Source organism: Lepidochelys kempii, chromosome 16 (genome assembly GCF_965140265.1).
Source record: "Lepidochelys kempii isolate rLepKem1 chromosome 16, rLepKem1.hap2, whole genome shotgun sequence".
NCBI classification, from domain to species: domain Eukaryota; kingdom Metazoa; phylum Chordata; order Testudines; family Cheloniidae; genus Lepidochelys; species Lepidochelys kempii.
Window position 1 is genome coordinate 24,759,023 of NC_133271.1, and position 14,825 is coordinate 24,773,847.

The window sequence follows — 14,825 nt, forward strand, 5'->3', positions numbered from 1 at the left end:
TTCCTGCTACGTTTTGGTGTGAGCAAGTCAATGGTAAAGATGTAATCAGACGGAGGGAACAAAAAATGAATATGGTGCTGATTTAAAAGGCAAGGTATAGAATTAAATATGGAGAGCAAGTCTTACTGTGTCGGGGGAGACGTTCCCCCACTCGATGGCTGCTCCTCCATGCTCCCACTGGGCTGCATAAGGGAGGGCAAGAGAGCAGCAGTTGCTGATGTCTCAGCCCAGCCCAGGTGTGGAAGTGACCTGGATGCAGGGAGCCCTGGTGTGTGTGTTCGGGGGGGGGGAGTGCGTGTGAGACAGTTTGTGTCGTGTTGAGGGAAGTGTGTATGAGTATGCTGTCTCTTTAAGAAAGCCCTCAGGGTCAGGGGCCTGAAGGCTTGTGTTCAGACATAAGCCGCCGGCAGCAGCATGCCCAGATTCCCCATCACCCCAGCTCAGTGGAAATCAGGTGCGAGGGGGGAAACAACCCATCAGCGCTCTTCTCCCCCCCCCCGCAGTAGACAGGAGGATGCTCCCAGTGACCGTCTGGAGTGGCCAGAGGCGGCTCCGGGGGGCGGGGACAGGAACAACAGTGTCACCTGGTACGGACAGCTGGTTGTCCAACTGCCCCCTGCGGCTCGGGTCTCTTTCTCCCCCCGCCGCCCCTCCCCATGCTGCTGCTCGCCCACCTACCTGCCTGCCGCCTCCATCAGCCCAGCTGACTCTTGGCAGGTCAGGTGGGAATCCAAACCCTGTGCACCCACCCTCTTTGGCCGGCCTTGCTTAGAGAGCAGTGCATGAACCCTTAGGGCTACATCCTGCAAGATGCTGAGCACCATGGCCCCAGTCCAGTGTGAACTGATTAAAGTGATGCACATGGGTAAGGCCCTACCAAATTCACAGCTGTGAAAAACACATTGCAGACTCTGAAACCTGGTCTCCCCTGTGAAATCTGGCTATTGTAGGAGGGCCTTCTGTGCTGCCTTCAGAGCTGGGCGGCCAGAGAGCAGTGGCTTCTGGCCAGGGGCCCAGCCCTGAAGGCAGTGCCGCGAGAAGCGAGGGTAGCATGGTATGGGGGGCAGGGCTGGCCTTATGGGTGGGTGACAGCCCAGGGCGCTGTGGTCACAACCTAAGTTCCCTCTAAGCTGCGCAGTCGCGCAGCAGGTTATCAAGGGCCGTGCAGTCGCGCAGCAGGGAGAGGCGCCTCTCCTGGCCCTGGGGCTGCTGTGGCGAGAGAGGGCTAGGGGGAGTCCTCTCTCCCCACCACAGCCCTGGGACCGCCTGCACCCAAGCCCCTCATCCCACGCCCACCCCAGAACCTGCACCCCAACCCTCTGCCCCAGTTGTGAATCCCCTCTGCCCCACCCCGCCACACATCAGCTCCATGTTGGTGCACATAACAAAATTCATTACACACATGGATGTAAAAAATTAGAGGGCACATTGGTCACAACTCCCCCACCACCCTTTAGCTCCCGAGCGCTGGGCCCAGAGCCAGGGACAGGCTGGACTGGGGTGCCCCAGCTGGGAACTCCTGTTGTCCACTGGGCTCTAGCTGCTAGTCCTGGCCAGGCTGGGGAGGGATGGGACTTCCTTTTCTCCTGCAAGGGCTGCTACCAGGGCTGGGTCAGACCCACCTCCAGGAACCTCCCCTGGGTGCAGGAAGCTCCACAGCTGCTGGCTGGGAACCCAGCTCTGCTGGTAGCATCATCACCAGCAGCAGCAGGCAGAAGTGAGGGTGGCAATACTGTGACCTCCAATAGCCTTGTGACTATTTGGGGACAGCTCTGGTCTAACAGTGGATTAGATATGCATGCTTGGGACTTGGGAGCTTGCTGATGGCCTTAGGCGGCTCAGCTCCCCTCCCCTCTGTGTGTCTGAGTTTCCCCCTCAGTGAGATTGGGAGAAAGAACAAGGAGTACTTATGGCACCTTAGAGACTAACAAATTTAGTTGAGCATAAGCTTTCGTGGGCTAAAACCCACTTCATTGGATGCATGCAGTGGAAAATACAGTAGGAAGATACACCCCCACACACACACACAACATGAAAAAATGGGTGTTGCCATACACACTATAACAAGTGATCAATTAAGGTGAGCTATTACCAGCAGGAGAAAAAAACCTTTTTTAGTGGAAATTAGGATGGCCCATTTCCAACAGTTGACAAGAAGGTGTGAGTAACGGTGGGGAAGGGGAGAGATAAGCATGGGTGAATAGTTTTACTTTGTGTAATGACCCATCCACTCCCAGTCTTTATTCAAGCCTAATTTAATGGTGTCCAGTTTGCAAATTAATTCCAATTCAGCAGTCTCTCGTTGGAGTCTGTTTTACAGGTTTGTTTTGTTGTAATATTGCGACTTTCAGTCTGTAATCGAGTGACCAGGGAGATTGAAGTGTTCTCCGACTGGTTTTTGAATGTTATAATTCTTGACATCTGATTTGTGTCCATTTATTCTTTTACGTAGAGACTGTCTGGTTTGGCCAATGTACATGGCAGAGGGGCATTGCTGGCACATGATGGCAAATATCACATTGGTGGATGTGCAGGTGAACGAGCCTCTGATAGTGTGGGTGATGTGATTTAATTTATTTAATGTATTTTAAGTCTCTGTAAAGTGCACTGAGATCAGGGCATGGAGGTGGCTATCTACAGCAGTGCGGAGTGTGACCATTTGGTGTTTGCAAAAAGAAAAGGAGTACTTGTGGCACCTTAGAGACTAACAAATTTATTTGAGCATAAGCTTTCGTGAGCATCCGATGAAGTGAGTTGTAGCTCCTTTTCTTTTTACGGATACAGACTAACAGGGCTGCCACTCTGAAACCTGTCATTCGGTGTTTGTTTCTTTAATGCCTCAGGGCATCCTTGATTCAGCTCAAATAAGGAGTGAGAGCTCCACTGCTGGTAGCATTTTCATTCCTGAATTCTGGAATTTTTTAAGGTCCTTCTTTTAGCTCCCCAAAAGGCTCTGAGGCATTTTCTACAAAGGGGAAAAAAGCTCTCAGAAAAATAAACCACTACAAATATTTTGGCTTTATTCAGGTTCTTGCAGAACCCAAATGTGAGTGTGTCTGGAAACCAGATTCTGTGTCTGAGCCAAGCTTTCTGGAAGAAATACATTGCTGCAAACCAGAACAATAGGGAACCCCAGTGTGATTTTTTTTTTTTTATTCGAGCGTTTCAAGGATTAAACACCTGAATATTCCTGCAGGGGGCAGCAGAGCTGCAACAAATGGCCACAGCAAGCTGCAGGGCAGGGGCAGGCAACCTATGGCACGCCTACCAAAGGCGGCACGCACACTGATTGTCAGTGGCACTCTCACTGCCCGGGTCCTGGCCACCGGTCTAGGGGGCTCTGCATTTTAACTTAATTTTAAATGAAGCTTCTTAAACATTTTAAAAACATTTTTACTTTACATACAACAATAGTTTAATTATATATTATAGACTTATAGAAAGAGACCTTCTAAAAATGTTAAAATGTGTTACTGGCACGCGAAACCTTAAATTAGAGTGAATGAATGAAGACTCGGCCCACCACTTCTGAAAGCTTGCTGACCCCTGCTGTAGGGGAAAGAAATCACTGCTGGGCTGAGAGGCAATACAGCTGTCCCCATGTCTCAGCTTGGGATGGCATTCGTCCGCAAGGGCCTGTGTGTTTTTTGTTTTCTCTCCACTGCATATGGAATTTCAAATGAGGCGGCAAACCACGTGGAGGGCTGGTTACGTGAAAGTGTGTGTGCTGCTGACACGGAGCCAGGGCCCACCAAAGAGTACGGCTCGGAAAGACTGCGCCCCTTGACCGTGAGGCCGCAGCTTAGGAACTACGGGGTCGTGCGCCTGGGGGGGTATTAAAGACGCCGTAAAGAATCAGTGGAGCATTAGCAAGAACCTTCTCTGAAGCTGCTTGAAAGCCCCTTGCATGTCCATCTGACCATTCTCTCATTATACATGAGCATCACACAATCATGCTCATAGCATTTTCACTTGGATACAGTCTTCATCACCTCTGTACTTGCCATGGGATCGGCAGTGCCTCTCCTGAGTGCTTGGGACAGGCCAGGACTGTGGGGTTTTCTCCATTGCAAAATGGTAACATAGTTTACAGTCGAGCTCAAAACATCAAGTTAGAGGACACCATGTCAGTCGCAACTTAGCAGTCAGGGTGGAACAGGGCTGATCAAGTTTTTGTACAACTTTGTTTTTAGAGGGCCGAAATCAACTTGGCTGCCATTCGTCAGTGTTTTTTAGGGTTTCCCTGGCAATATTGCAACTCTGTATTTTAAAATCCATTTTAACTTTGTAGGTGCTGTGAAATAAGTTGTCCAGCCATTCCTGGTTGGTGCAGGGTCAGGAATTCTGCAGGAAACATTGGGCACATTGCTTTGAGTTTTGGGGCAAAAGTCTGAGGCTCTTCTTGGTTTTATCTGAATCTGTTTGTCCATTCTTAGTTACAATAGCCAGGTTAATGTGTGGTCTCTGTAAGGGAACCAGCCAAAGAGGGACCCAGGCAGAAGTGGCTGCAGGTTTGAACTTCAGGTTTAACTGTCCTTCACTGCCCCATAATTGCAAAAATCTTCATCGGTTAAGTAGAGTTTTCAAAGGGTCCTTTTTTGTGGCTACCAGGCTGCTCTTTGAAGTGTAGATGCTTTGCCTGAAGTTGTCCTGCTGCTCTGGAGTGCTTAGCAATGTGGATTTTGTGTCACAGGCGGTCACTTGGGCTGGCTAGACAAATTTGGACCCAGGGGGTTGGGGTGGGCTTAGGTGACTAGCCTGAGCCACTGGCAGTGTTGCAGAGTTCACACCACTCGTTTTAGTGCACTAGCTTGAGTGGAACTAGTGTGAGTCTGCCTAGCTGAGCTCAGAGGCATACTCTCACATGGGTATGTGCCACAAAGCTTGGGACACCTGTTTCCATACAGATCCTTCCTTTGCAGGATGACAGCTCAACACCATTTACGTAACAGCTGTCAGGGCAGAGAAATGGGATGAAAGAGAAATTTCCTTGGATTTTCATTCTTTTCTCCCCAAGTGGGGCAGAGCCCCAGTTTCCTCAGAGGTAGCTTCCCTGGATGCACATTTGTCCTTGCATTGCCTACCATTTTGTCTTCTTTGTTGTTGGCATCCTTTCGTCTGCCAGAGACTGTGGGAATTGCAGCCTCTGATGTGGATGGTTTGCAATGTCTCATGTGACTGAATAGTACAGTACTGACGATGAAATCCTTCAGACTCCTCAACTTCTGTGGACAACAGGTTCACATCCACTGGAGAACAATAAATGCAGGGAATCAGTTGAGCAGCACCAAGAAGGGGTAGGTAACCCAAGCTGCAGCTGGAGGAGAGCGCGTTAGCCTCTTTGAGCCTCTTTTATCCAAAGAGCTCGCAGCGCTTTCAGTGTTAGCTGAGGCTGCAGAAAGCCCATAGGGGCAGGGTAAGTATTCTGTCCACTTACCCTTGGACAAACTGAGATACAGAGCATTTAAGTGACTTGCCCGAAGTCAAATGGCAAACCAGCGGCAGACGGGATTCGAACCCAGATGACTCTCATCCCTTCATCTAACCAGCAGACCATGCGCCCTCCATGTAATGTCCTCTCCTACTGTCTAAAGTTAGTGAGAGGCTCCTTCGTGGGAGTTGGGGAAACAGAAGCACTTAGAGCTGTTCCCTTTGCCTGGTGTATTGGAATGTCTGGACTCCGTTGCAGTGAGCAACCTGTTCTTTCAGATTTATCCATGTTGGCTAGACTGCTCCTCCTTTAAACTGAGTTGCTATGCCGTCTGAACTCTTGGCTGGGGAAGAGCTGTACCTCTGACCCTCCAAAGTTCTGTTTGGAGAAAAAGGTCCTTCGTACAAATAGCTGAACGGGAACTTCTTCTTGAGGTGAATGGGGCTTGGAGGGGCTGGTGGTTGTTGCATTTAGCTTGGCACGGTAAGCATGGTTTCTGCTCTCTGTGGGGCTGTCTGGAGAAGGAGGAAGATTTGCTGATTATTAACACTCCTTGATTAGCCGCAAAAGATGAATGCGGTCTGTCTGATCCTCTCCTCTATGGGATACTAGGAGTGTGGCCTTCCTCGTGCTCCCTACCTCTGCTGGACACACCAGCAAGAGCTCCCTGTACTAGTGAGCCTGCATGCTCACTAGCTTCCCATGGTGTAAACCACACTAGCACCAGCTAAGGCACTGGGCTTGCCAGATCAATTTGTTCTAGTGATCTGCACCATCCGAGCCCTATGTGCAGTCTGAGTATAAATGGTTCCTGCGGCTTTCCAAACTGAGTTTCAGAAAGCAGGAGGAGTATTTTTCAGCTTGCATTTTGCACTAGATGCTCAGACTTCAATCTCTTAATCCTAGGGTCTCCCTCAATCTCCTGCATTGTCAGGGAGTTGGAACTGAAAATTTCCGAATGGAAAACGTGGTCTTGTCAGGTACTTCCTTAAACCCCTAACCCCATCATCTGGATGAGCATTATTCTGAGCACTGCTCCAGCTCAGCAGCCACGCTTGTTTAACAGTCTCTGAACAATCCAATAGCTCCAGGCAAAGGTCAAAGTATAAATACTCTCTCGCCCCATCCTCCCCGCAAACTGCTCCTGGAAGGGACCCGGGACTACATTGGGGATTCTTTGACCTTGTGTGGTCTTAGTCCAGGTTTTATCCTCTACTGGTTATGTGGAGGCCTGTGCACAACAGTTTAGTCAGTCTCTGTCCACTTTCCCGCGAGCAGATGCACACATCATAAAAGTCTCCACCAAGAGTAGCACTGTGGCCTTTTCTGCTGTCTACCTCTGGGCACCAGGTAGTGAAACTGGTTCTGAAAGTGGGCTGTGAATAGAAGATCCAGCTGCCCCATTCATACTGGAAGATTTGGCCAGTCTGGCGACTTTTGTCGTCTTGTATTGAGGCTTCCTGCATGTCCTTCCTCATTTCAGAGCAGCTGGTTAGGTCTAGTCTCCAGGCTGTGTTTCTGCACAGCCCCCCCCACCAGGGAGAATTTCAGGGGTTAGCTCAGAGCTACACGGCAGAGCATGACTCTGACATTCTACTCCCTGGATACTCATGCAACTCCTGTGGGAGAAAAAAGGTTGAAATGACCAGTGCTTTTGCAGGGCAAGCTTGCTTGCCTCAGTATTCTCCCTGCATATTCTGTTCCCTCTCTCTTGTGCATGTTCTCCCTTCCGCATGTTCTCCCTTCCATGCTGCTCATGCTTCCCGCATCAACCCCCTTCTTCCCACCATTGGGTGAGGAGACTGTTGGAGTTGAGTAGCATCAGGCATCTCAGAAATAGTTTTACCCTCCTTGTCCTTAGGCCAACAAAATAGGAAGGAAAAGGCTCTGTTTTCTGTGCAGTCTCCTCTTGGCCTGGCATATCGTTCACTTCAATAATAAAGTGTTTCCTTTCATTCTCAAACAGTCAGGCCCTTGCCAGAGTCATAATTGTTCACAGATGACTCATTTTGGCTGCAGGATCAAAACTAGGGAAAAGTGCTGTTTGCACAGTCTTTGAAATGTACGAGATGGGAAGAGATGTTCACGCTTCATATTCGTACCATATGTTGTTTCCACATTTCAGTAGAGCCTTTGCATTTCAAAAGAAATGCCAGTCCTGTCCTGGGGATGACTTAGTAGGAAAGAAATGGCCAGAGCTGTGAGCAAGCCTGCTAAGCAGAGACCAAAATTGCATATGTGCTCTCTCCTATGTGGAACGCTCCAGCATTGGCTGGCTGGGAAGCTGGACTGTAGTGGAGATGATCTAATACAGTAGAACCTCAGTGCTATGAACACCTTGGGAATGTAGGTGGTTCGTAACTGTGAACAACGCATTACGGTGGTTCTTTCAGAAGTTTATAACTGAACATTGACTTAGTACAGCTTTGAAATATTACTATGCAGAAGAAAAATGCTGCTTTTAGCCATCTTAATTTAAATGAAACAAGAACAGAAACCCTTTTTCCTTACCTTGTCAAATCTTTTTTTTAAACTTTATTTTTTTAGTAGTTGGCATTTAATACGGTACAGTACTGTATTTGCTTGTGTGTGTTTGCTGCTGCCTGATTGCGTACTTCCAATTCCAAACGAGGTGTGTGGTTGACCAGTCAGTTTGTAACTCTGTTTATAACTCTGAGGTTCTACTGTAGATTTTTTTTTCTCTCCCTCTCCTTCCCTCTGATGTGAGAGTCGGTCTCTTCCACTGTCTGAAATGCTGCAGGCCCCCAGCTGTGATTTTAATCAAAGCCAAGTTAAACTTTTCTTTCTGTATATTTGTAGAAGCTGTTTTGAAATCTTGAGTCGTAGCAAGTGTTTGCACTTTCTTTTCTGTCATGGAAATAAAATGAACATGTGTAGAACCCTCATTGTGCAGCGGGCACTGGCCAAAAGTGGTTACTAGCTGGCAACTGTTTGGTCCAGGTTAGTGAGTTTCAGCCCCGTTCTTAGTGGACAGGTGCTTGTCTCACACAAATCTATTGGTGCAGTCTCAGTGGAGAGGCTGTGGAGATGGAGTTCTGCTTTCACTCTTGGAAATGGTCACTTAAGTTGAGGTAATGGCATGATGCCCGCACTGTTGCCTGTTGCGCATCTGTTCTGTAGCCAGGGTGATGGGTTGTATGAAGTTGACAGCTGTCCACATGGCAGTGTCCCCAGGCCATCAAACAAGCATCAGACCACTGGCCCCAGCCACTTACAGCTTGGTGTCAGGGAGAAGCCAGTTATCCCATAACTGTCCCCGTAGGGGCTGTGTGGCTCTTTGTGGGTAGCATCCTCTCTTGGAGACAGGATCTTGACATAGATCATTGGTCTGATCCAGTAGGGAAGTCCCTATGTTCTATAGGTACAGACCTGGCTTGGTAGAATTAGTGACCTAGCAGCGGGAGGCTTTATATCTCTCTGCCTGTCCCCTGAGACATCTGCTTCCCACAAGCAAAAAAACGGTTGGATCCTCACTAGTGTCACCCAGCCAATCTTGTGACCTGGTCGATGCTACTTGCCTATTTCCTGTTTGTTGTTCCTTCCCCTCTGCTCTAATGCTTCCCTCTGCGTGCTTCACTCCCTGTTCAAATTGCACTTGGCCATAAGCAGTGCATCAAGGTCAGGCAGTGACCCTTTGGAGCCAGCTTGTAATCATTAGAGTGTAAAGGCTTGTGAGCCTTGCTGAGTCTGCCTGTCGCACTGTTTTTAGTTCATCAAGAATAATTGCAAAAGCTCCCATTTTAAATAATTTTGAATGGACAGCACTTTGCTGAAGGAGTGACTGTACTTGCCTTGTAATAGACCAAAATATTCACCAACATTAAATTTCAGCCCTTTCAGATTAGTGTATCATTTCAACTAATGAATGGTACAAACCATGCAAGGCAGATCACCAATGAGAGCGGTCACACTTAGGCACTAAGAAAAGCGAGATTGGTTGGCAAGCTGTCGTCAGGTGGCTGTTGGCAGGCGGTTGAAGGAAGGAGGTGGCCAGAGGGAGAAATAATGGGACACTACTGAGCAAAGGAAACTGCTGAATACTGGGAACCAGCGAGGCCTGCTGCACTAGGGAGTAGTCATCCCAAGGGCAGTGGTGTGGGGGAAATTGCTTTGGGTGGATGAAAATGGGGCTGGATGTAGCTCTACAGAACACAGTGGAAGAGTTGGTGGGGTAGCTCTTCTCCATCTCTAACTTTTAAGGAGCTATTGAGAAAATCAGTGCAGTGGACATGTGATAGGTGTTCCCTTGCTGCTGTAGGGGGAGGCTTGTATAGGCACCTAGATTAAAAAAAAAAAAAAAAAAGAAAAGAAAAAAAAAAAGCTCTGTCTGGATTTCAGCTGACCGTCTGCTACCAGCTGGGCAAAGCACTGCACTGACACCTGGCAAGAGCAACTTGATGACCTGCCAGGTTTTTTCTATTTATGACTTTTATGACTATATTGGGGGAAATGAATTCGCTCTGTTCACGTCTCCTCAGTGGTGCCCCAGTCTGTGAGAGTTTGTTCTGGTAGCCCTAGCCTTGTGATCACGTGCTGGACCAGAAGAACCCTTATTCTGGGGGAGGTGAGATGTAAATTGTTGCTGTATATTAATTTTAATTTAACATTCTAATGTTTCACCTCTTGTGTTACTGATTAACTGTTCGTTATTCTCTCCAGATTGAGGCTAGCTGTTCAATTTTTGCATTTCGCTGCACTAGGACGGTGAAACAAGATTGATTGCTTTCCCTTTCCACTTCCGCTCTGGCACTGCGCTGTTGTGTTTCCATCGTCCCCACTATCTGGGAAGGCTTTAAATCAAAACAAACAAACCAAGTTTCATTGAAATTTAAAAACTGATGAAAATGTTTCCATTTGGTTTCATAAAACTTTTTAAAATCATGCCTACATTTCAGGTCTAATCTTATTAATGGGGTGCCCCTTTACAAATGTCTGTTTTCCAAGAGACGTGGTCTCATCAGACTGCCGGAGTGTTGGTAGGGTTAAAAGATTTGAGTTTGTTTGCAAAAAAAGATTCCCAGAAGTGTAATGTGATGCCTAGAAGCAAATAAAACCTGGCCCTGAATACAACAGACTCTGTCTGCAGGGTAGCTTGTAAATTATGTGGCAGGGAAGGGGAAAAAGCCATTTATCACATGAAAAATTAAGTTTGTATTGTGTACATAAGCCAATGATTTGTTACATAAATGTGAGATCATTATCAGGCATTTACACATGAATTGGATGTGTCTAATCTATTAATTAATCAGTAAGTAAATTTTACACAGTATATGTAAACAACTTAATCTTTCATTTCACTTTGAAACTGGCATTCATGGTGATGTGTGATGTTAACATGAGATTAAACACGCAGGAGAAGCTGATTCATGTTGCTGTGTGCCCTTTCGCTGTACTTGAGAAACTCTACACAATCAGGAGATGGGTGTGAAAGTGGAGACTTGTATTCCAACACCACTAGCTTCCCTGGATTAATAGAGGTTATTTATGCAGGGAGCAAATCCTTAAACTTCCCCAGAACACCTGTGAACTTTTTTTTTTTAAAACCCTTAGCATTTAAACAGAGTGGATTTCCAAGCAGACAAGGATAGCAATGCCCTGCAGCAACTTGCAGAAAGGTTGATCGTTTTTCCTGATCTTTCATCACACTGTGTGGGGAAACCACTATGGGAGCACTCAGAACTAGCTGAGAGATTTCTGCTAATAACAATGAATACATTTGTCATCTAGTGTCTGTAATGCAGAATTTTAACAAATTGCTCATTCCCTGCAGCAACCTGATAGCAAGGTTAGCACTGAGATACAAAGTAAAAAGACTATTTTTAAGGGACTGTTTTTCATTATTATTTATTACATGATTTTCCACATCAAGGTTAGTGCGGAGAAAACAGTTCTGATTATTAGATTCCTCACCTGGATGGGGCGTGACTGTTGTACTAGGAGTTTGCAGATCACAAAGTTCAGAAGGAAGAGTCGAATTCTTGTCTGAACAGCACTGGCAGGGATTGGCATGTTGACGTGTCACTGGCACGAACACTGATAACTAGCACTGTTGGCATTTAATAGTAGAAGAGGTGTGTGTTTTGTTTTTGTGGGTTTTTTTGTTTTTGTTTTTTTTAATCTACCAGAACGGAAGTTCCTCACACATCCTCTTTCTCTCACTTCTGAATGTTTGTTATTCCTTCGAAAAAAGGGCAGTCCTGCCAGCTCAGTCTCACTGCTGTTTTGGTCTGGTTTGAGCCTAAGCACCCCTGTGCTCAGGAGTCTTGTTCCATTGCTTGTCATTGGGAGTAGCATGATGAAATAAGTGACGATGCATCGTGCAGGCATAAAGGAATCTATTCAGATACAATAGCTGACCCAACCCCGACATGAAATGTACAAACTTTTGTGCTGAACCTTGTTTGATGGTGGGCTTCTAGTGAAATCTGGAACTCAGTGCCTTTCAGCTGCTTCGGAGTTTTATTGTGCATGTTTCACAGCGCTTTGGCTCAGAGGTCTCTGGAGGGAAGCACTGGTGTGTATCCAGCTGACCAAACCTTTTGAGCTTTTTTCCTCTTGTTAACTTCAGGTTTTGTCCTGGCCATTGAGAAACTTTCACTGACTCATTCTTCCACTCGGCCACCCCTCGCGCATACTTATGCTACAGCATCACATCGTTCCACGTTAGGGCTCACTGGGCATCTGAGCAGCACAGCAACCATGTTCCACCTGGATGTCCCCAGAACGCACCCAGGAGGAGGAGGAGGAGGAGACCTGTGAAGTTAGAGGGCCTGCAGAGCCAGGCCTCTGGTGGTGCCTTTGAGAGCTGCTCAGAAAAGAGTGACTATATCTTGTGAAAAATTTCAAATGCAATTATGATTTTTCATTTTGTTTGACAGTTTGAGACATTTTAAAAAAAAATGTTATAAATGAAAATTTTCAGAATTTTGAGCACTTGTTTTGGTGGGAACAAAAGCACTTTCTCCCCCGACCATCTCCCCCCTTTTCTCCCCCAGTGGAAAAGTGGTGGGTGAGAAAGCAAGAAAGTCTGGTTTATTTGATGGTTTTTTTCACTGAAATTAAAACAAAATTTTTAATTGCAAAACAAAAATGTTTGATTAAACCAAAATTGCTTTGGTGAATATTTTTGTTTTGGTTACAAAGGATTTTTCCATCAAAAGAAATTTCAGTGGAAAAATGTTGATCGATTCTAGGCCCCATATGGAGGACATCTGGGTTGATAGTCTCAAAAAGGCTGGGAAAGTTTCTTTGTTGTCCTATTTCTTCCCATAGTTGTAAATAACGTATTTCTGAGCAGCACCATTACAAGAATGAGGAAGTAAGTTGTCTCTGAATACCCCTGGCAACTTTCTTCAGTCTCCTGTTCAGAGTCTCTGGAGTATCCGTCTTTTGCATCGGTAGCAAGCAATATACTCGGTGTGTATTATGGTTTCTTTTGTGCTTAGTGAAAAGTAGGGTTGGTGTCATGTATTAGAAAGAATTCTTTATGCCTGGATCCTTCTGCTTAGAGACAGTCTGTTTTACTATGTTAGCTAGTCACCCCTGTCAATAGCAATGTTAGCTTAGCTGGGCTGCAGGAATGAGTAAGAGTTTCAGTGAATTGAGTGCACTGCAAACCTCTTGGCTCAAATTGCAGAGGTCACAATGGGTTCCTGCTTTAATTTTGTCATGGAGAAGGAAACGGCAGATACCTGGAAGCCCAGAGCTATAGGTTCCCCATTAGCCATTCAAAGGATCATTGTTTTATTTTAGTAATAACTTCTTGGTAGAGAATGATCAGACTTAAATAAAGCCCTAGAGCAGCCACTTGTGGAAACCAAAAGGGCCAGGAAATTGTGCACACAGCAAATCTGCAGACTTTCCACTTTTTGTAATATTGCAAAAAAAATTATTCAATGTTTTCTCTGCAGTAGGATATTTTCTATGGTAGTTTGCTTCAGACCAGAGGTTTATTGTTCTTTGCTTCTGGCAAGAGCTCTACATGAGAAATAAAAACTTCTTGAACGAAATTCTACAATAAGACATTGCACATGTTTCAGCTTCATGAAGGTCGATTGGACTCAAACACACAGATCTTAAGGTAGACATTTTATTCCTGTCAGTAATGGTCAGGATACAAACCACGTTATCTGAGTCCAGCTTCATATGGTGTTAGAAATGCATAGCTAAATTACTCTAGATTTCAATTTTATCATTTAATCCACATCTCTCCTGGCTGGAGTCAGAAGTTGAACAAACCTGTTTGGGACTTTAGCTCTATTGTTTTGTTGGGAAATCGTCAGGAAATATGTCCCTGTTTTGAGGTCAACCTCTGTTGCTCTCCAATTCTTTGGCAGGCACAGAGTTTATTAGGTTGCCAAGGAAATATCTCTGGTTGGGTTCTCAGACACGCTGACTCTCCTCAGTGTTACTGTAACCTGTCTGGTTACTGAGTGACGCTTCCTCTGTGGATCATTGTGGTGGTGTTTACCATGCAGTGAATAACGTTTGTCAACTCTTCTGTTTACCTGTCGCATCAACTTTAATGGAGCTGGTATGTCACATTGATTGAACTCCTTGCTTGGGAAGGAAGTCTGTGAAATACAGAAACAAAAGGTCGCGTTTACAAAATTAACTCTCTGGTGGAGGAGCAAATTGTCAGCTGGTGAGATCAGGCAGCTTGGGCGTCAGGACTCCTGGGTTCCACCTGCAGTCTTGCCACTTCCTTTTTTTGTGGAACATTGATAACTCACTTAGCCACGTCTTTCAAATGTTTGGAGTTGGGGGTGGGTAGGGGGGTTGTGGGTGATCCTGATTTCTGAAAATCAGGCCACTATTACTTAGATGGATGTAGGTGCCTAAATTTAGGCACCTGAGTTTAAAAATATTGGGGTTATAACCTGTCTGGAGAATGGGAAAGATGTTATGAAGCTTAATTAATGTTAAAAAAGCCCTTTGGGGTCGTTGGATGAAAGGCAGTCTGCAAGTGCTTGGCATCATAATGATTTTTTTTTTTCCATTATGAAAGGATTGTCTGGAGAAGAAGGCTCTAGACTAGGACTCAGAAGATCTGGGATCCTGGTGTGACCTTGGTCAAGTCACTTTGTTCCTGAATATTTCACCTGTAAAATGGGGATGATAATTCCTGACTCCCACCATGGACCTGTCTGGTTTAGATAGATTGTAAGCTCTTTAGGGCAGGGACTGTCTGTCTGCATGTACACAGCATAGCGTGACCTTGATCTTGTTCAGGGCCTTTAGGTGCTACCACGCTAACAATAATAAATAATTAATGATAAAACCCGTATAATGAGTGTCAAAGTACAGAACAGCACAACAGGTGCCATGGTTGAAATCCTGCTAGCAATAGCCCCAGTGATTAAACGGTGAGCAA

The 14,825-nt window shown here is 46.0% G+C and overlaps 1 protein-coding gene across 5 annotated transcripts in view; it reads left to right on the plus strand.

Annotated features, from left to right (window-relative positions):
• DAB2IP (DAB2 interacting protein) overlaps window positions 1-14,825 on the plus strand; it is a 354,231-nt gene that overhangs the window by 66,565 nt on the left and 272,841 nt on the right. The window contains exon 1 of one of the 5 annotated variants that reach the window (XM_073314876.1): window positions 12,194-12,271. The exons of 3 other annotated variants lie outside the window; for them this stretch is intronic. Coding sequence is in view for 1 of the 2 variants with exons in the window: in XM_073314878.1 (XP_073170979.1) it covers window positions 13,977-13,985 (9 nt within the window). In the remaining variant the exon portion in view is untranslated. Of the gene's footprint in view, window positions 1-12,193; window positions 12,272-13,951; window positions 13,986-14,825 lie in introns of those variants that run through there. One more of the 5 variants, XM_073314878.1, reaches the window with a different exon arrangement.